This window comes from Anticarsia gemmatalis, chromosome 8 (assembly GCF_050436995.1).
Source record: "Anticarsia gemmatalis isolate Benzon Research Colony breed Stoneville strain chromosome 8, ilAntGemm2 primary, whole genome shotgun sequence".
NCBI classification, from domain to species: domain Eukaryota; kingdom Metazoa; phylum Arthropoda; class Insecta; order Lepidoptera; family Erebidae; genus Anticarsia; species Anticarsia gemmatalis.
The window spans coordinates 11,588,636-11,610,943 of NC_134752.1; the positions used below are offsets into that span (position 1 = coordinate 11,588,636).

The following is a 22,308-nucleotide window of genomic DNA, read 5'->3' on the forward strand; positions in this document are numbered from 1 at the left end:
GCTATACATGGAGTAGTTCGGTTTTGATGGCTAACTGCGGACCCAAAACCAATTCGTTTTTACATTGTAGATCAAACAAGTATAGAAATTATTCCTAATATTTTGTCGCGTGTCGCTAATTAAGTTATTTAGTCGAGCTGGAGGTTGGGCAACCCTAAAGGTAATGATGACAGTTGAAGTTGATTGACAATTGACAACAATTTGACAGTTGTGATAAGTTAAGATTAGGGATACCACCCCAACTTTTTAAATTTACTGTAATACTTATAAACATTGAGATTTTGCATATAATATGAATTACACATAACGAGAACTATTCAATCAATAGTGTAGGTTTTTTTAAATACCTTGTAAAATACACTTCTGGATATTTTTGTCACAGGAAAGAGAAACTTTACTACTATACGATTGCGAATAACTATGTTAAAACTCCCGTTTTTATTGCGAAACGCATGGTTTGCACGTGGGCCACACTGTTTCTAGCCGAAGCAAAATAATGTGTGTCGTCAAGCAAGAATTATTAACTCAATAACTTCCTAGTTACGTCGCAATGAGTGTTAAACAAATAATAACAAAACTAATATCATAACAATCTTTAAATAAATTATAGAACATCGCCACTGAAGTTTATTTATATAGGCCAGAAATCCTTCAATCAGCTGTTTTGCTTTTATCATCAAGGTGAGTGTTTATTTTGTTTCTTTATTTTTTATTTCTAATATGCTGTGTCCATCTCTAGGCCTGTTATATTAACATTGTTGTGGATGAGTAGGTACGTTAATCTATAATTATTTAGTAATGTTGGTAATTTTCTGTTTTTACATTTTTTTTAAATTCGTCTATGAGAAAAAACTATTACAACCAGAATGCAATAAATAAAAGTAAAACAAATACTTACTTTTTAATGTAAGATAAATAAAAGAAGAAATCTATTATCCTATAACAGACAATCAGTTGAAATTTACCTATTATATGCTTGAAATATATATTTTCCTGCTATAGAAATGTAAATGTCATGTTAATCTAGTATGAATTAGCTCAGAAATCTAGCTCAGAAACTTAATCAGAAAAGTTGTGAACTATTTTACTATTTTTTGTATTGGTTGAAGTTATCTACAATAGTTAAAACATTTGTTTTGTCCGACATGTGAGATACAAATTGGGGGCTCAGCCTTGACCTAGATAACAAAACAACATATCTATAGATAAATTTTATGATTCTTGTCTCTCATCTATTACAAATGGTTGTCAGGAGATAAATTAAACAGTATTTCAGGTTTAAGCAAGTTGGAAATAATATAATTGTTGTCTACTGCTGTTTGTACATTAAAAAATAATTAGTTAATCTATAATTACTAATAATTAGGGGTGTATACGGCATACAGACCCTTTCATAAAGAGCAAATAAATATTAATATTAACAGAATCAGGGAATATAACTTCGCCCAATCTTTGATATCAAATTTAATTAATCTGAATTTTTATTTTTGCGATCCACTTTTATATTATCTGTACACAATTTAATATTATTTTCCAACTACTTGCCACCAATATAGTGATTAAGTAGAAAAGGTGAGAGGCCTTTTCCCAGCAGTGGGACATTCAAACAGGTAGAGGAAAAAGAATGTATTTAAACATGCATAAATTGCATAGCAAAGTCACTAAGCATCCAATTAATAAGACGGCCATTGTCACGTGAATCAAATGGCTACTCATGATAATTTTCTGTTATTTATAGAATCTGTTGTTACTGCAATTAACTTGCTATACTTTACATCTTTATAGTAATTTTATGAGATTCAAAATATTTATTTTATGAAAGAGTTAGGTGTATAACATTATTTTAAAAAAAGCAAACGCTACCTTTTTCTGGAATACAACTCGGAGTATCGTAATCTAAAGTTATAACAATAATAAAATTCCTTTTACTATACACACATACCATATTGACTTTGGTGTACCTGGATATAATGACCACAATTGTTCATCAAAGAAAATACCGTTTGAATATCAATTACAGACATAAGATACCTATCGGAACCGTTACGTAACGAAATATTACCTATAAACAGCTCAGCATAATACTAAAAGACATTTGCACTAAAGATCCAGACATTTCTTCAGACATAAATATACAAAAATCAACCTTAAGTTATTGTTTTAAAGGCTAATTTACTGTAAAGAAGTTTTGCTTAGTACACAGTTGAGTGCAAATTGCACAATAGGTCGGATCTAGGTCGTTTATTGCTGAAGGCGATCGGATATCTGAAGACTGTAGAAATTATGTGACGAGTAATTGAAAATATAGTTATTTATAGAACTGTAATACCTAGTTTAATTATGTAAGGTGATGATTATGATATACGTTAAAAACATTCGTTTCAAAAGCAAGCTAAAAGTTCTATTCATAACGCCTTTTATACCGCAAGGTGTAGGTACCTACACTGTAAAATTAGTGCCTACGTTTCCACGATTCGCCTTTTCCAACGCCAGTGTCATATAATAAAGGGTGACATTATGAACAGAAGCAGCAGTTTTAAAAACTACACTGCCGCTCAGACAGTCAATCGTTAATCCTTTCTGCATACAACTAATGTTACTTTGAGCCAAAATGGCTCCTGGCACCTTTTGCCCTACTATAGCTTTCCCATTTTCCACATTGGTTTTCTTTTAACTAAGCTTTCAAGTCTAAAAGATGTCGATGAAACGATATAAAAAATCTGGCAATGATTGCAAGACCTTTGCTTTCAAAGTTATATCCTGATCACAACCTCTTTATCAACTCTATTCAAGATCTTTATTTGTTCTGCATAATTTTTGTCTGTTGGTTACTTTACCTATCGGATAGTCTTTCCCTAAATGTTATTACTTATTGAGGTAGTTTATCAAAATATTCCAGTGATTTATAATTTAAATTCTCATTAGCCCTTACGCAATCAAAGTAAAACTTGCTTTTATTTCTACAAGGACTATTTTGTAAAGAATCTTTATGAACGTTACATAAATATATTTAAAAATAACTCGCAACAAAAGCATAGAAATATTACGTAATAATGTTATTAAAGTAAATCAGTTCATCAGCGGTATTCATAGAAGATTGAATGATCGTGTTTCAACTGATGCATATAATATTAGCTACCTATAGTATACTCTACGTGCTCACGTGTGTGACATAATAACTATTTGCCGGCACTAACTGTTTATGACACTGTCGTAAAGGATTTGTGTCGAGCACATATCACTAACGACAACTGGACGGATAACTAGGTTCCTGTTTGTCTTTCTGGTGAATAAAATTGACTTTAGGGTTTTGGAGGGGTGGATCTGCCAAATAAAACAGTTTTTCCGGCAAATTGCATAGTCTTTGCGTGAAAAAAAGGGATATCCTTGGGAGAGGTTAAAGTAACTAAGCGGGTTTGTTACTTTTTGTGTAACAAATGTGAGTTGTTGTGTTTTGAAGCGCACTGCACCAACGATGCAGTCGCAATATGTCCGAAGTAAATATGTCTGTATGTAAATATGTCGCAGTATGTCTGAAATAGAAAGGTTGGGTAGGTATATGATCATTCTAAGCGGTTTCTAAACCTACCTCAACTCTAAACTATACTTCTATTCAGTTCCGTTCGATAACATGTAACCGTACAGATGTTAAGAAAATATTTCTTTATGTATCGCATGTATAATAGAAAGCCTTAGAATCTGAAGTAAATGAAAACATTTTTCATAACAAAATGAAATTATTTATGCTCGTCAACTCTGTAGAAGTTGATTCAATTAACAAAGTTATAAGAAGCCATACTTAGGTTTTATTCTTCAGACTTTTTCATACGACTTTCACTCGACATTCGCAAAACATTACTCCGAGTTTTCTTACAAAAGATTGTTTTGCACTCGAAATAAGCAGAGTTAATATATTTTCAGGGCATTTGTATTCGTACGAATATATTATTGTGAATGTAGAATGCATCACGGAAAAGTTTTTGCATGTTTTCCATCGTGATAAACAATTTGTAATGCATTTATACGTTGCATCTCACACTTAATCTGAGGTCAATCTGAATAATTTATTATTTCGCAAAATCGATACCAAATATTAATATTGTAATTTGATTGCAAAACACTTCAGTTACTGTATTTTGCAATGAAATCTCAATATTTTTAGAGACTGCTTCCAAAAGCTAATCAAGTCTTTACCAAGCTTTGGCTGGTTGATGTAATCATTTTCTAAAGTAAGTTTATTTATGTCTCCGTTTTCGGGTAGATATGAAATCTTTGCTTTCATCATTTATTACATCACTCTTTTAAGTTTTGGACAGAAAGTCAACAGCCTTCTGTCTACGAAACATTTATCCAGCTCGAAAGCCTAGGCAAAACCAGCGTTCCTAAATTACGCAGCATTCAGTTGCAAATGTTAGACCTATTAGAAAAGTCGATTTATCCTGAAAAACATCTCTACTACAGTTTCATGACATACATTAAGTATGTGTTGGTAAATTGCAAATCGCAGCTGTATCTCGTGAACTGTTCGCTTTTATTTGTAAACATTATACTGTGACCTCAAAACAGTAGGTATATGTTGCCTGGCTTGTTGTGTGACGTGCTCCTGAATCTATGCATGAACTAACATTATAAGTGATAAAGTATTACTTTTCTTACATAAGCAATGATTTATTTTGATTCTTAAGTATTTTATATACTTATACTGCTTTTACCGAAGCGAAATATCAAGAAATAGCTTAAGTACCTATAAAATTGCTAGGTACCTATGGAGTTCTTTTTAAGGGATTCAGTTTTTAATAATAAAAGTCGACCTGATGGACTAAACTGTCTTTCCAATATTCGCAATCTCCAGGAAATCTGGCAAGCATCCAATTCAATCTGCCATCTCCACTTTAGCCTGAAAGCATTTACCACTTTGAATAAAAGCTTATGGTAAATGTCCTGTGGCTTTTTAAATGGGGTATTTATTTATTTATGAAACATCTTTATAACACAGTTATTTAATTGATTTCCCAAAAAACTACTGACTACTTGCTTACTTATTACTGTTATATTAAGTATTTACATTTTGGTCAGCATCAATCTTCTTGAGGTTAATTCTGCAATTATTGGTGTCGGCAGGTCCGTCAGTACAGCACGTCATTTAGAAATCATACTAATATTATTAATGCGAAAGTTTGTGATATGTACATATGTATGGATGTTTGTTACCCTTTCACGCAAATACTTCTGAATCGATTACGGTGAAATTTGGTGGTAGCTGAAGACCCAGAATAACATATAGGCTATTTATCCCGGAGTTCCTGAGGGATCGGGATTTATACGAGAAGGGTTTCCACGCGGACGAAGTCACGGGCGGCCTTTAGTACATTATAGGTGTAATTAGTAAACGTGCTATAACAATTTTCTGTCCCTAAGCTATATGTATATGTCTTCCTACACAAAACCTGACCTACATAGGCATAGTTAGTTAGTTACTACATGTTATCTGCATGAACTAAGCCAATCAAACTAGTCGGAACTGCGCCGGACATAAAGCCGATAAAGTGATTCAATACAACGATGTTGTTTGTTTACTAGTACGTCATGTTATCTGTGATATTACTGTAACATATTACTAGACTGATAGTGAGATAACATTGAAATCTAATGTAATAATTGCGTTTTCTGATAGTGGTTTTGGGCAGGAGAAAATCGGGATAAAACGGTTGGTAATCTTACTTAACTTAGTGGTGAAATTTCGTAAAAGCAGCTCCCTATTTTGTATGCAGAATAAAATTAATTTTAAGTAAAATAAATAAACTGTTTAATTGTGTAAGGAGACTATATTGGAAAGCCTATAACAAATTGAACAATGATCTTGGTTTTGGCTGTAAGATAAGCGCTTTGGACTTTTCTCTTATATAGACGGGGCAATTAGTTCCAGTACCAGCGCAGTAGGAATTATACAGTTAGCTATTGCACTTTTTAATTTAAAACAGCATTTTCTATTGAAGATTATGAGAAGGTTTGTCTGTTTGTTTGTACGTCATTTAACGTCTAGCCCTGTACTCAGAAGTGTGGGACGCAGGCAAGACGTAGGCGGTGCCTAGGGAGAGCCTGAGAGCTGTCATCGACACGCTTGTTCAACGCACTGTTTCATGGAATTCATAATATTATGTACCTATTTTTGTTGGGTAAAATAATAGTAAGTTTATGGTGATAGTGGTTCTTGTTAGTCCTAAAGCTGCACTTATCTAGGCTTAACCCCTCCCTCATTACAGGAGAACCTTGCCCAGCAGTCGTACAGTAATAGGTTAAATTAATGTTTATTTGTAAACACGTTTCAAGATTTAACGCGTTTGCCTGTACAGTTTACACTCGTTTTAGTAAATACAGTATTAGGTACATAGATTTGTTTATTTGATAGCCGATTTAATTCAAGTATTCCAGAAAAGATACTTCTCTTCGATGACAATACTGTGTAATGTAGATAACGATACGAAGTCCTTGAAAGACTTCATTTATAATGTTTTCTGCTGAAACTGTCAGTAGATGTCAACATACTTATAATACAGTTTGTATCCTCGAATATTATCCCGAAGGTTCGATGTGATAACAATAGGATTCGCTTATCGACCTCAATTGTCGAACCAATGCAGTTAAATTGCAAATGACGGCCGGGTCGTTCGCACATTCATAGCACTCGAGTAGCCACAAGTACCTCGCATGTTTAATCATTCAATTTCAACACCCTCGTTGGAAACTAGAACTATTGTAGAACTTATCAATATCTAAACCTTCTACTACAGCCGGCAAGCATGAAGTTTAATTTAACCAGAACACCTTGACCTACCTACCCCTTTTTAAAACTAAAGAAACTTGCGGCGAAAAGTGATGTTAATACAATTTTCACAGCTCAAGTTTCAGTGGTCGCTTGACTTTCATAGGCTGCTTATTGTGCGATATCGGAAACGTAGAATGTTCTAGAAGGTACGATTTTATTTGCTGCTTAGTTGAGTGACGCCCTCAGTGCGCATTCGTCTCGCGGTACAGAGGCACGTGCGGAAGGGGATTCCTTTTTCAAATTGTGCCTATCGAGTGAGTGTTTATTGTTTATGGTTTTTTTATTACCTGTGTTTATTTTTTTTTATTTAATGATGATCGATATAATGGCGCGCCATTATATTGTGCCTTTTGCGTATGCATTTTATAGAGATGCAGTTGCGGTCGGCTCATTTGGCCGGATTGTCGGATTATATTCGCGTGATCTCGATATTGTAAACAAACCGGGCCGCGTCTAGGATTATCTCTGCTTAATGATGTCGAGGGATCAGACAGATTTATACGGATTTTCGGAAGGATTTCCAAGTTAATTAATTTTGCTTTTTTTGTTTTCCGTCGATGAATTTGTGTTACGTTTGGTTTTACTTAAAAATATTATAATGGCTCCAGAGATTTCCACTTTTTTTTTTATTTTATGGTGGTGCAAATTTTTTCTCTATTTGTTTACATTCCTATCGTATTTTATTCCTGAAAATGTTGCATCTGATGTTAGTATAGTCGTCATATCGTAGAACCTTGGGTGCGTTTACTAATTCTGCTTGATTACACGCCAGCTACAACTCGTTTGCTACGGATGAGAATAACTTATTACGAGTAGATCTTTAAGAAAGAGGATATTGTCTTTTTGTCTATAATTTTTATGTGTAAAAGTCGCAAGTATATTTTATGTTTTCTTCCTTGCGTATCATATTTACTCATATTCGCAATTTTCACGTAAAGAAAGACAAGAAAACTAAAAACATTTTAATATACGATTTAAACAACCACGAGAATTTTGTATAATGCACCTGGTGTAACCCATTAATAAAAGTAGTAAAAAAATAAAACAGATACATCATTTCCTATTACATACACTACTATAAGACAAATACACCACTGAACTTCAAGAATTATTTGAAAATTTAGAAGAAATTAATTTGAATTTTTGCAAACATTCAAAGTCAGTACGACTAAGAAGGATTTATATTCTATATCTAACACATAATTTGTTATTAGTTATCAACATGCCCTTAACAGCTATGTTATCATAACACGGGTGACCTAATTAAATCACTAACGAGCCGATAGCAAAGCCTTCGAACGACCTACCCTAGTTAGGTTTCACTTGTAATTGAAACGGTGGTTAGATTGGATTCGAGAAAAACTTACTGCAAAGAAACTCAGACCTTGCTAGACTGATAGAGTAGACTGGAGTGCAGAAACTTACCTTCCTCATGCAAAACTTTAATTTTAATACAATAGTTTATTTTATTGGTATCTATAGAGCACATTTCTTGGCTGTATCGTAGCTATCGCGAAATCACGTGGTTGTTGTATTGTAATATTTAGATTATCGATGGTTTTTTTTGTATGCTGTCGGATGTTGTATTTGCTTAGTGTGAACCGTAATTTATTAACACAATTCTGAAGCCTAGTCCTCTTTTTGAACTCAGTATACTTGATGGGACATATATTTGGAAACTGTTTTGTCAGCCGGTAACTTTGCCCCAAAATACTGCTTACAGATACAACTTTTGTATCCTAAATAACAATTTTATATTCCTAAAGACTTAAAAAAACATACGAGTACATACCAAGTACTTTTAAAATGCTTGCTTTCGTCTCGAAACATCTACTACATGTATGGATACCATACTCATCAAAATATGATACCAGCGGAAAACGGAAAATAAATAGTCGTGCAAATATTACAAAATCTAATCGCAAATATGTCGATGCATACTAAATACTATTCATATCAAGTTTCCCTGTTTTCCACCGTTTGTTTATACTAATATAAGTTTACGCTTGTTATACAATTGTTATCGGTATTATGTCATCGAAGCAGGCTGCAACTGAAGGTCGTTGCCGACTGCACTCGGTACAAACTATGTACTATTTCTATATGCGTTAGTGATTAGATTTTCCTTCACCTTTAAATTAATGATTAGTACCATAATAAGGACATTTGTTTACAACCCATTCGTAACAGGGAATAAGTATTATCGGTGAACCGAGACGAACCTTTCCGTGATCCAGAGGTCACCTTGAACCCGATTGTCATGATACGCAATAGTAAGTTTTGTCTGTGTCAAATTAAGGAAATAGTCCTGATACCTGAAGATCCTAAACATAAAAATTAAAAGCAGTTTAGTCAACATTAGTGGATTGCCTGAAAATAATGTTTTAAAATTGTTCTTATTCTTTAAAATACTATCTCAAGAAGAATTCTTCTCCTCCCGGGTGAAGATTAAAAGAATGTGTTTTTTTTTGTATTAAGGTGTTCATTTTAGCCACCATTTACTTATTTTTTTCTTACATAACCAAAAGTTCCAGACGACCATTTGTTCCGCATCTATTTCGGGAGGAAAATTGCTCAACTGTCGGCTAACTTACTTACCCAGTAATGTTTTGAAGAAAAGGCCTTTTTGTAAGGCTTCTCGTAAGAGTTGGCCAATATTCCCGTCTGCAATCTTACTTGTAAACTTATACTAATGTTGAATCACGTGTGTAGTTTCCAATCGTGTGATTGGAACGTCCTTAATTACGTCGTGTCGTCTCGGTTACGACTTGCCTTTGACAATGGGATATCGATCAATGATTGTCAATTATTGCGGACTGTTTAATAAGTACTTTAGTTGTCCTTCTTGAGGGGTTTTATAATGATAGTTCTTGTAGTTAGTTACTTTCTGTATGTATATTGGCATGAAACAAGTAGCAGCAAGAAATCATAAATACATGCAGTGATAGTTGCTTAGGCCCAAAAGACTCTCTATCGGTCTGTTTATTCTTATGACAGGTAATTTTAAACAAAAGCACCGGTCGCAGAATTAAAATATCCAGTCACACGTATTTATTATTTTAATTTTATCAATAGTCTACAAGTTATAGCTAAACCGTAAGTTTTTGTTCCCAGGACTTAAAACACTAGCACCAAAATGTTAGGTGGAAGCGTACTATGGTTCCGCCACGGACTGCGTCTGCACGACAACCCGGCGCTGCACAGTGCTGTGGAAGACAGGAAGGCACCTTTCTTCCCCATGTTCATCTTTGATGGAGAAACAGCAGGTAAAGGCTTCAAATCAATGATAATACTAGCCACGGTAGTCATCGATATGTATTGAAGTGATCTGGTTGGCAGTTAGTGACTGTTGAAGCACTTTGTACTGTTATTTGTTTTGTATTTTAATACCACTACTACTAAGATTGGAAAACGTAGGACTGTGTGTAAACTATTTATCATATTGCAACCGACGTAAGACTGAACGTAAATAGAAATAGCTTGGTTTATTTGACCTCAGAAATTAATGCTCAAATATTCTGATCAAAGATTTACGAATAGGCTCCAGCTTGCATTCAATTAGAAGCCATAAGGTTCTTAATTTAATATCCTTGCACATCGCTTCAAAAACGAGTTTAGCATCTTTAAAGGCCTAGAAGAATTCCCACGTTTTATAGGCAAGCCATTAGTTCAGTTGTTCAGTAAAATTGCATTCTTCCGCGTGGTACGAGCTCGCAAGGCCGTCGATGCAATGCCTAGGTCGTAATACTTGATATTATCTACGTCGTCAATAGATAATGATGTGTTATAATATTGTATTTGAGTATTCTATTTATGGTGGCATAATGGACTTTCCATTTTGACTACTACTCTTTGCATAAGACAAAAAAAAAGTATAATATGTATCCAGAATCCGTTGCGTTTGGTACTACAAACGTAAATTGCGGCATGTTATATTGTTAATTACAAAATCTCTGTAGTTCTTTAAAAGAAGATTCGTCGGGTTAGTCTGGACTTCAGGGTCAAGAAAAATATGTATAATTGGGTTTTCCTGTTTACAGCTTTCCACAATATATTTTAGGCATTCCATTCTACTATATTTTCTCCGGCTTTTTAATGCTCTTTTATTCGTTCCACCAGGTACAAAAGTCGTAGGCTACAACCGTATGCGCTACCTGCTTGAGGCTTTAGAAGACATCGACAATCAACTGAAGAAGTATGGCGGCAGACTCATCATGATCAAGGGGAAGCCTAATGTCGTGTTTAGGAGACTTTGGGAGGAGTTCGGTGAGTGAAGAAAACTGTTGTTGTTATCCAGAGATACATTTTAATTCGTGTAAATATCAGCTCGTAAAAGTCGTGACCAGTCAAAATATCGATAATTTGTAAACCTGTACGAAATATTATGTGAACTTTTCGATTAATGAGAGACTCATAGTTTCCTTTTAGCTAAAATAGGCCTTTTTTACCCCCATGGAATGGAATAAAAGATTTAAAATAAATCCTGTCTGCCGAAACCACAGGTGTTCACGATACCTCGAACCTATATTTTAACTAACTATGATCTGGAGTTTCACTCGTTTTCATTAAGATTACTTCCATTTTGCGTAATTTTACGATGGAGAAAAACACTTCAATACCTATTATTAAACAACTTGAAAAGAAGGACAGCCTTCTTAAGTGTTCTGATGATGCTTTTTCTTCAATGTCCAGGTATCCGCAAGTTATGTTTCGAGCAGGACTGTGAGCCGGTGTGGCGCGCCCGCGACGACAGCGTGAAGGCGGCGTGCCGGGAGATCGGCGTCGTGTGCCGCGAGCATGTGTCGCACACGCTGTGGGAGCCCGACACCGTCATCAAGGCTAACGGGGGAATACCGCCGCTTACTTATCAGATGTTCTTGGTAAGAGTAGTAACTATTCGTTCACTTAAACTTCTTATACAAAATTTGTATAAAGGCGGCTTAATGTCAAATTTTCTTCCAGTCTACCTTGGGGTGATACAGAGATGAAATGAAGTACGTGTTTAAATTATAAAGGAGAACAATTAAGTCTTTTAATGACGGAATATAGTGCTATAGGCTAATTTATATGTATATCTATGTATGTATATTACATGCCCTTTTATCTGCATTCCTTTAGTCTGAAATAAACAACAAACGTGACTCGACCGCAAATCGTACAATCAAACTAAACCCTGTAATGGTTTGCAAGAATAATTTTGGGCTGCGTTTATTTTCTAACTTGTACACAGCAGCTCCTGCCATTGAAATGATTGGTAATTAAAAAGGATTTTTTTTTTGTTATAGCACACGGTAACCACCATCGGAGACCCGCCACGTCCCGTTCCAGAAGTCAACCTGAAAGGCGTCAAGTTTGGCACGCTGCCCGAGAGCTTCTACCAAGAATTCACTGTTTTTGATAAGGTAATACTTTACTTACATCTTCTATTTGAATTACTAACTCACACTGTTAGAGAGATGAAGAGACAAGCGCAGGATCTTAAAAAATGGCACACTAAGGGAAGACCTATACTCAACAGTGGATAGAAATGGGCTGAAAAGATAGATACTCGTAGATAAACAATAGGTGCCTTTACACACACGCTCTTTCGCGCGTGAAACAACAAACGAAAGAGCGCGCCGCGCTAATCTGTCAGACAGAGAGCGCGGCGCTCGGTACAACCTAATATTACAAGTCTAAAATGAAAATAAAAATAATTTGAAACATATCCAAATGTTGATACTTATTTTGTGGACATAACATATTGCTGGCATAAGTACAATTCTGAGCAAGCTAGCCGATTAAAGAAAAAATAAAATAAGCTAAAAGAAAAAAGTGTCCTACCTCAATCTAGCCGAAATATTACATCATACCTACTAATGCTCAGAAAGTCATTGTATAATCATTTCATAAAGCTAAGATCTACTAGTTACGTAGATATCTATCGTCGTGGCAATGTCAGTTATAATCTCTTCAAGTTCAATGGTGCTCACGGCCAATACTTATTGATTGTTAGACAATAAACAGTATTGTTGGAAAACTGTTCTGTTTTACTCATTCTAGCTCTATAATGCTATTTCGTCTCTACAAACGAGTAGATTCTTATGGAAACAAGACTTTTTCGTTTTATCAACTTTGGCTAATTGCGAGTATTTTTTGAACGAGATCGACTGTAAATGGAAATTGTAATAGATATTCATATTGGGAACTTGTTTCGTTATTTGTTTTTTTTTAACGATAAAAAGAAAATACATTTTAGTATTTTTTCTCTTCTTTCTATAGTAACACGTTGTATACTTTTTCCTTCTACTTATTTTAGAACACTTGTTTTGAATACTAAAAAATATACTTTTATTTTAACACACAATATTATTCCTTTAGACCCCAAAGCCAGAAGACTTGGGCGTGTTCTTGGAGAACGAGGACATTCGTATGATCCGCTGGGTGGGCGGCGAGACCATGGCGTTGAAGCAGATGCAACAACGTCTTGCCGTTGAATATGAGACGTTCTGCAGGTAATATTATAATAATTAACCATGTGAAGCACTGTGCATTATCAATGTGTGTTACGTATACGTGCACGTAGGTGTACGCTACACGCGTACATTGTGTATTTATTTAACATATGGTTAGTGAACAACCTAGTGTTGATGTTGTTCATGGTCGTCGTTCAAGTTGTTCAATGCTTTTTAAGAATAATTACAATGTAAAATGTTACCAAACTTATGTGGTGGTTTAGTAGGTTACTTAACCTATATTTGCCCATAGTGTCGAAAATGACCAAAATTATGCACTTATACGCACGCAGCACGTGACATAATGTAAAATTACAAAAATCGGTAATAAATAAGTTTTGGGCATATGTGGGTCGTATATGAACTTTTTAATTAGGGATGAAACTACGATAACTGCAAGCATTAAATTTAATTTTAACATTTCCAGGGGCTCATATTTGCCAACGCACGGTAATCCCGATTTACTCGGACCACCGATATCATTGAGTCCTGCGCTACGTTTCGGCTGCCTCTCAGTAAGGAGGTAAGTTTGTTCTCAACCATTTCATAATCAAACAAAAAAGCCGTTAATTTCTCAATTACTTCTATATTTATATAAGTAAAGGTGTTTTTAAATAGCTTGTCAGCGTATTGTTGGAAACACCTTTGCGTATGTTGTGTTACAATATTTTCCAATTTTAGTTTCTACTGGTCTGTACAAGATTTGTACCGTCAAGTACATCAGGGAAGGTTGTCTGCAACACACTTTATAACAGGTAAATTAAAACTCATATATTTATGGGCGATTTCACCACTGTCGTTTTAGAATTTTTAATTGATAAAGTGACAAATACCATTTGAGAAAGCTCCACCTTATTAGCAAATTCTTTGTTTTCTACAGTTTTTTAAATCAATACAAATATCAAAAATAGTCTTTAAATAATACACTTATTGAATTGGCAATGAATATAATTATACTTATTGTTTTGTTAATAATTTTCAGGGCAGCTAATATGGCGTGAATATTTCTACACAATGAGTGTGAACAATCCTAATTACGGTCAGATGGCCAACAACCCTATCTGTCTTGATATTCCGTGGAAGAACCCTGAGGGAGACGAGCTACAAAGGTATGTATAATATTAGTTATTTTAACAAAATAATTGTGAAACTATGTGGTCTCTTATCATCTCTGAACATTAACTCTTATATCAACATATACATATACATTTCTTATAATATTAAAACTTACATTTCTATGAAGGTTGAGTTCAAAGAATGTAAGCTCTGCTAAATTCCTATGATTTTAAATACACTTCCCAGACTAACAGTTTCTCATTTGTGTTCACCTTTGACTCGACTTATACATGACAATACCTTTTAACATTTGAATAAGAGCTAAAAAAGTAGTCATGTTCTGTATATTCCAGATGGATGGAAGGTAAGACAGGTTTCCCGTTCGTGGACGCGGCCATGCGCCAGCTGCGCTCGGAGGGCTGGCTGCACCACGCCGCCAGGAACACCGTGGCCTCGTTCCTCACGCGCGGCACGCTGTGGCTCTCGTGGGAGCACGGACTGAACCACTTCCTCAAGTACCTGCTCGATGCGGACTGGTTAGTAGGAGACTATAGTTATTTAAGATTGATTTTTCGATGGTGAGTTTTTTTTGCAAAATTGCCAACAATGACAGATGTTGGTTGAGAGAAAATTGAAAAAGGTATCGGACATAATAATGTAAATAGAATAAAATGTAGAGAAATAATTACCATGATTTCAAATTTCACTAAGGCGAATTCCCTACCGATGCAAGCTTTCAAGACTGCCTGCTTTATTATGAAATCTGAACTGTAAATACGTTTTTCGTTTAATAATTGAGATTATTTAATTTTAACCTTGTCATTCCTGAATTACTACTGAATCTACTGATACCTTTTGCCTCTACCGTCGATAGGTGGCGTTCTTCTATTTTTTGAAATACTTGCATAAAGCAATGAGGCCTTTTAAATTTATTTGAATTAAAATAACGTGTTTTTGTTCCTCCAGGTCGGTGTGTGCTGGCAACTGGATGTGGGTATCATCATCAGCGTTTGAAGCGTTGTTGGACTCGGGCGAGTGCGCGTGTCCGGTGCGGCTCGGCCAGCGCCTCGACCCCAGCGGGGAGTATGTAAGGAGATATGTGCCTGAACTGGCGCGGATGCCTGTCGAGTACATGTGAGTGTAGTAAATTTTACACTCTAATCACGTTTACATGTGCCTGTGTCTGTGTTTTCCTACTATTCAAATTATTTTTTTTACGGGATGAACGTTAATCATCACAGGACATGGTTTTTTCTCACAGACATTTTGTCTATGTATGTAGTGATATGTTTTTTTCTTACTTGAGATCGTCGTCACCGAAAGGTTTATAAATTATTGTTGGGAACTTGTTTACATAACTACGTATTTTTAAATTCGATGTAATTGCAAGATGAATTAAAGTTCAACGAGACCAAGCACTTTAACCTTTGCGATGAATTATACCATTTTTTAATAGATTTAATAAATCAATTCCCCAGTTACGAACCCTGGAAAGCCCCTATCGACGTACAAGAGCGTGCCAACTGTATCATCGGCAAGGAGTACCCCGCGCCCGTCGTGAACCACCTCGTCGCCGCACAGAGGAACAGAAACGCTATGAAGGTAGGGCTTCTACTGACTATGATATGTACCGAGGGCAAGTAACCTTTGTGGGTAGATAGAAAAAAGAATAGACTATAGTGTTAACCGGTACGGTGAACATAATATATTATTCGGATTATATTACCGGAAATTATATAAAAAAAATATCTTCTTTGTCCTATGGTTCCTTAGACCATATTAAGCATGTTTTCTTTTTCAAAAACGTGTTGTGAGGGAATTTAAAGAAAGGTATTAAATTTTATAATATTAAGAACTACTTTTGAATAATCATTATAATGGTTTTTTAGTGTTATTAAGACCGTCTGTCTTGTATGGCTCGATAACCGTTCACAAAATATTAGAAATTATGTGATATTTATTCTTGTCTTTTGCAATAATTTTACCCACAAAGATTAGTTGCTCAATCTGATAGCTTGTGTTTTACTAATGATCATAATTTCTTCAACAATCGTGGCTTTACAGTGTCTTACTAAAATGTTTGAGATTTTGAAATCATGATTTGTTTGTTTCATTTATCATATTGTATGTATATTTTATCCATAATTATCTATAACATGAAGTCACCATGCCTTGTACAATCGCTTCGTCGATATGTGTGTAAATTTACGTCATACTTAACATATAATAAACTATGTATTCATTTATGTATTAACATTTTGTATATTTCAGTGATCACTGTATAAAATAAGGTATTTTATTTTACATTCAAATATAATGTACCTAGTTACGTGTTGGATTCACTTAAATTAAACTTTATATATTTCATACAGATATTGAAAAATATATTTACTATCAGCATACCTATGTGTATGTTATAAGGATAATAGGCGCCATACAGCACAACCGCGGGTCGTAAATGCGAAAATATACCATAAAAAGCATATTCTAAACGTGTCGCGTAGAAGTTAAGAACTTAATTACAGGATAGGAAATCGTCTGGCAGTTCCTCTTACAGTATTTCATACGTAGTTACAAACTCACCCGAGCATTATATCTAAATTATTATAAAGTACACACATAGAATCAGTAGAAGCAATTGTAGAAGGCACGCGAGTTCAGTCCATGTGTCGTTGGCCCGCAGAAGTTGAGCCGCAGTGTTACCGGCCGACTGGATAAGGACAGGTGGCTCAATATAGTCGGGGTTCGTACACATTTACACTATAACCCCTTCTACGACGCTCTTTTACATCATTCTGTACTGACAAATTAAGTTACTGGGAAGTTTGCCACTAGTTTGTGAAGAATTTGAATAATAAAATAGTGTCTTCACTGCCTGTTGATTATAATTATTTATTTTCTTTTGTATGCCTTTGGAATGTGCTGAAAAATAACAAATATAGCTTCTCTATTCAGCTCTATCCTCACAATACTATATTGCTTATTGTCAGACTGTTTGCTTTCCAGAGAAGGCTTGACATCCAAAATAAATTGTTCAATACATAATTTATATTTGAGGAATAAGATGAAAACAAAATTTCTTTAACCAAAAATACTCTTTAATAATATGAGTGGATATTTGTACTGAAATTAAGAATACTTTATATACATTTTAGAAAGAATAGTGTAATGAGTTAGTACAGAATGATGCCACTTAATAGTTTAGTAAACATTTGCACGTTTATTTCACTAGAACTCACGACTATGCTCGCGATGCTTTATTCATGGTATTTATTATTTCTTTATTTTGTTTTCTTCGCAATAAGGGATGATATGTGTGGCGGCGTGCCGGGACCGACCCGGACACGGGCCGGGGCCGCGCCCCGCACGAGCCACGGATGAACAATGTCACGTATCTATATTATGTATGCGATTGTTTATCTTACACCGTACCGGGAAATTGCTGATATTATATTATTTATTGTCATGGGCTAGATAGGTACCTACCTACTTACCTATATAAATTGCGATTTCTTGTTGGCCACACATAAGCAGTTCAACTCATCAGTAGGTACCTAAATGTAAATAAAAGATGCGTGATCATGTTAGAGCTGACAGTCTCCATGATTTTATTTGATTTTCAAAGTAAATACCTACTTAATGTTTTTGCACAAAGATAATTGCTTCGTAAATTTTGGGTTTATTGAAGATTGACTAAGTATAATTTGGTATGTCTTGGACTCCTTCCGGTATGGTGTAATATAAACCCACCCAGAAACATCCAAATAAAAATGTAACATTTTTCTTAAAATCATATTTTTACTTCTCTCAGGAACTACGTCATATCCTACAAAAGGCGCCACCTCACTGCTGCCCGTCGTCAGAAGAAGAGATCCGGCAGTTCATGTGGCTGAATGAGTAAAACGCTGAAACCAACTCTATTTTTTAGGGATAAAGCTTAAAATTAAGTGCAATGTCTGTAAAGGAGCTACGGTAATAAGTGGCACTTTATTCACGTTCAGAAAGTAGATGACAGTTAATGAAAAGAAGTCCAGTATTAAAAAATATGGCTGACTGCCCTTGTAGTGCTTCTTATTATCGTTGTTTTTCCTTTAATATCATAACATTTGTTAAGAATTAGAATATTTTTATGGATCTGTTTACAGTTAACCAAATGTTAGGGCCCGCTGGCGCCTAGGGATCTAAAAAGTTAGACGTAATTTGCCGCCAAAATATGAGCATAGAGAAAATAAATGTTAGATGCGTAGGTGTCTAATATAAATCGACTAAACGTTTAGAATCAAATCAGTGTTAAGTAGTAAGTTGAATGATAATTATTTTAGCAAAGTGATATAGAATGTGATTTTTATTGGAAACTCTTAAATGGGACTGAAAAGATATCAGTGATAGTGAGGACGTCAAAAATTAAGCGGGATTAATAAAATACGTAGGAATCGAATTTATTTTGTAGGTGCTGAATAATACAAATTACTGTGCCAAATATAAAAAGTATAATTTTTTCCTTGGACTATGAAATGTTTATTTTTTGTTTTGATTGAAATAAATTTTATTCTCAGTTAAGTTTGTTTACCAACAAGTTTAAAATAGTATTAAGATAATGATTTTTATGACACCAAGTTCCACTATGCGTAAATTATACGCAATCTAGTCTTTAAGTGATAATTTTGGATATTTCGCGTTCATATCTATAAAGAAAACAAAAGTTTAATGCGTTTATTACGCAGCTAAAAAAGATGACTGATTGGTTTCTGTGCGGGAGAAAATTTATAATATTTATCGATTGTAAGAATTTTTTAAAGTAATACAAATAATTTGTTTCAAATCAGGGTAATATTTACCAAATGCCCGTATTTACATAAAATTTTACATGTATGACCAAAAACAATGCATTTTTAGAAAGTGTTTTATGTATTTTATGGATATAAATAAATGGACTCTTAATAACAAAACGTATTTTATTTACATCTCAATTCATAGGAATGATAACATTTTTGCTTAAAATTAAATAGTAAACAATGAGCAATTATAGTATGTTTAGGTTTTATCATTATTACATCATTACTCCATATTCTGTATTTCAGAAAAAAAACACAATTATAAAAAAGACTACCAAACCAATTTTGTATACTATTGCATGATATACATTAAAAAAATTAACTGAAATTTCTGTTAAACTATTGAAACAAATTTCATAAAAATATTGGATTGGATAAGTGGAAATTAACCGTTTTTAAACGCCATTAGTAGAATCAGACAACTGATTCACTACTTCAGTAAAAACTCTACTAGTGGTTGAATCTGGTAGTTCTTTTACTGCTGCCACTCCTTGACCAGCAAGTTTGCCAACTCGTGGGTCTATTGGCACACTGCCCATGAAGGGGATTTTGGATATTTCTGCCAAAGATTTACCTCCACCACTGGAGAATATGTTTGTACATTCACTGCATGTTGGACATTCATATCTGAAAATGAAAATAACAGTGAAAAAAGACTAGCCCAGAGAAACCAAATTTAAACTCATATCATATTGTCTTCTAGAAAATCTTAACATAACTTCTTAAAAGAATTTCTCAGGTGCCACAAAATTATTCAGGCTTAGCTCATGTAACAATGTTTTTCAATTCTTTGTGCCATTTTCATTTTATTTAGTGAATAATTTCATTTTTTTTAAACATATTTTTCATTAAGTATTTAGACAAATTGCAATTTATCTCACCCACTCATATTTTCAATAATACCAAGTATAGGTATACCAGTTTTCCTGCAGAAAGTGATCTCCTTACGCACATCTTCAATGGCCACCTCTTGTGGAGTAGTTACCAGGATTGCCCCACATTGAGGCACATGACGTAAGTTCTCCATCACTGTTATGTGTTCATCTGAAGTGCCTGGAAATAATAAGTATTGACATGTCTCATAATTGTTCCTGTTTAAAACTTTTTCTTAGAACTTTCTTTTATTTCTTATACATAAGTACTTCACATGAAATAATATTATTTGCTAAGTTATCATAAGCAAAAATAAATGTTAAACATAGGCATGACAATTAACTTTAGAAACTTAAACATAGTAATATAACAATGTTATCACAGCATTATCTAAACATGTCAAACCACAACCTCCACAGTCTGATAACATAAACTTATTATAACCATTTAGGTATTTGCTGCTTGTTGGTACTTTATTACAATCAATACTATCATCATCAGCCTAGCTTAACTTTGAACTGTGTTAGTTTATCCGCTTCCAGTCTCACTGAATGCAGCTGAGTATCTATATTTCACATGAAATTCCTGCCCATCATACCTTTACAACCTGGTTACCTGGGTTATAACACTATACCATATACAATGCATGATACAATAATTACAAATATCAGGTGAAAATGGAATATTATCAAATCTATACTTTACCAGGAGGTGTATCAATGATAAGATAGTCAAGATCTTGCCAGCACACATCTTCAAGGAACTGCTTGATCATTGATGTTTTCTTCGGCCCTCTCCACACAACCGCGTCATTGCGAGAGCTTAACAAGAACCCTATTGACATGACACCGAGTCTCTGTTCATTGTCCAAGTACACTGGGACCCATCCTTCGGGCCCTTGGTGAACACTTTGGTTTTCCAAGTTCAGTAAGTACGGAACACTCGGACCGCATAAGTCTATGTCTAGTAAACCAACCTGAAAGTAATATAGGCATAAAACAGTATTGTAATATTTGTGAATATATTCAGGGTATCAAAGTATTAAACAATTGTATCAACAAGTTTCAAATACGTATGATCGCAGTACCTTATAACCTCTTTCTTTTAAAGTTAGCGCCAACTGTGTGCTCACTGTAGACTTTCCAACACCACCTTTCCCAGAAAGTACTAGTATCACTCGCTTAACGTAGTCTAACATAGTTATTTCTTATTATTGCAATACAAAAAGTTTGTAAAACAATACAAAAGTATTCATTGAATGTCACGATGACAGTAAAGACATAAGTCGTTCAGTTTTAACTGTCATTAATAGAGTTCACACTTCACTCTACTTGTGGTTACTAAAAAGAACCCATATTTAGAAATATGATTGGTAGCAAATGTAGCAATAATATTATTACGTGCTCAAACGCCACGAAAAGTAAAAAGCACAAGGTTTTCAAGTACCATCAAAGCTTAAACAGTCTCATTTTAATTTATTGTACCTAGCTGTTCATTTCTCATTCCGTGTAAACTAGCTTTTATGCGTTTGACAGCGCTTGCGCTAATCGACGACAGTAGCGACACCATAGTTGATGTTTTTTCAGTTTTGTAAAGATTTTTGTAGCGGTGGTTGTGTAGATCGTTTGCCGGTGTACATAAAATAGGAAATGCTACAGTTTTCATATTTTATATACGTTTATTGGATGTTTTATGACACAATTATTTCGTGATATAGTTCACTGTGTTGATTTGCTTTAACATAAGTAGTGAACGCCTTGTGTTAGTGTGTTTTATTTTCGTATAATTTCAGTTTAGTGGTTGTGCAAGGATTTGTCCCATCGACTCTTGATTTGCTGCCTTGATCTGCATTCTCTGGGGCTTATGAGGTATTTATGAGAATTTACTAATATGGAGAATAAGAATTTAATTTATATTTTGGATGTTTTATGTCAGGACGCGTAAACACGGCGAGGTTCGTGCGGTGTGTTTAATAAATTTTTACGATGCGGGCATTTATCATTCGTCCCACCCCTGAGCTAAGCCGGGGATCGGCGAACTAATAATATGACTCGTGGTTTAAATATTAAGATTTATTGACTCCGAGGATCTGGGATTTCCTTTCGAAAGTAGCATTTTAATCAGATAGGTAGAGAGTATTTACACAGGAAGGATTATTTTTAAAAATCGATATAACAATATGAGCTTTAGGTGGAGTATTTATTATTTGAATATATAGCATTGA

General features: G+C 34.5%; 3 protein-coding genes across 9 annotated transcripts in view; 2 read left to right on the forward strand and 1 right to left on the reverse strand.

Moving 5' to 3' along the window:
- The first annotated feature begins 461 nt into the window (after positions 1-461).
- On the forward strand, positions 462-19,325 carry cry (circadian regulator cryptochrome). Of its 3 annotated transcripts, none has more exons than XM_076117784.1 (14): positions 462-681; positions 9,941-10,092; positions 10,946-11,092; positions 11,519-11,706; positions 12,112-12,228; positions 13,187-13,320; positions 13,748-13,843; positions 14,002-14,075; positions 14,303-14,429; positions 14,730-14,912; positions 15,343-15,510; positions 15,855-15,978; positions 17,060-17,119; positions 18,188-19,325. In XM_076117784.1, the coding sequence occupies exons 2-14, from the start codon at positions 9,963-9,965 to the stop codon at positions 18,275-18,277; spliced, it is 1,638 nt and encodes a 545-aa protein (XP_075973899.1). In that variant the 5' UTR covers positions 462-681; positions 9,941-9,962; the 3' UTR covers positions 18,278-19,325. The 3 variants fall into 3 exon arrangements, with proteins under 3 accessions (XP_075973899.1, XP_075973898.1, XP_075973900.1); XM_076117783.1 differs by lacking the exon at positions 462-681 and adding an exon at positions 6,923-7,080; XM_076117785.1 differs by lacking the exons at positions 462-681; positions 17,060-17,119 and adding an exon at positions 6,924-7,080.
- Positions 19,314-21,358, reverse strand: Nubp2 (NUBP iron-sulfur cluster assembly factor 2). Its single transcript, XM_076117786.1, has 4 exons — positions 21,172-21,358; positions 20,790-21,060; positions 20,093-20,264; positions 19,314-19,838 (listed from the first exon to the last, which is right to left on the reverse strand). The coding sequence occupies exons 1-4, from the start codon at positions 21,280-21,282 to the stop codon at positions 19,607-19,609; spliced, it is 786 nt and encodes a 261-aa protein (XP_075973901.1). The 5' UTR covers positions 21,283-21,358; the 3' UTR covers positions 19,314-19,606.
- Positions 21,359-21,674: 316 nt separating this feature from the next.
- LOC142975107 (protein tweety-like) overlaps positions 21,675-22,308 on the forward strand; it is an 82,531-nt gene continuing 81,897 nt past the window's right edge. For all 5 annotated transcript variants that reach the window (XM_076117788.1, XM_076117793.1, XM_076117791.1 and 2 more), the window contains exon 1: positions 21,675-21,952. The gene's annotated coding sequence lies outside the window, so the exon portion shown is untranslated. The remainder of the gene's footprint in view (positions 21,953-22,308) is intronic.

Coding starts and splice junctions, on each gene's coding strand:
- cry (XM_076117784.1), top strand. CDS start 9,963: ATGTTAGGTGGAAGCGTACTATGGTTCCGCCACGGACTGCGTCTGCAC. Junction 10,093..10,945: donor CTTTGATGGAGAAACAGCAG/GTAAAGGCTTCA, acceptor TCGTTCCACCAG/GTACAAAAGTCGTAGGCTAC. Junction 15,511..15,854: donor CGGATGCCTGTCGAGTACAT/GTGAGTGTAGTA, acceptor TCAATTCCCCAG/TTACGAACCCTGGAAAGCCC.
- Nubp2 (XM_076117786.1), bottom strand. CDS start 21,282: ATGTTAGACTACGTTAAGCGAGTGATACTAGTACTTTCTGGGAAAGGT. Junction 21,061..21,171: donor TAAAAGAAAGAGGTTATAAG/GTACTGCGATCA, acceptor TATTACTTTCAG/GTTGGTTTACTAGACATAGA. Junction 19,839..20,092: donor ATTATTGAAAATATGAGTGG/GTGAGATAAATT, acceptor TTTCATTTTCAG/ATATGAATGTCCAACATGCA.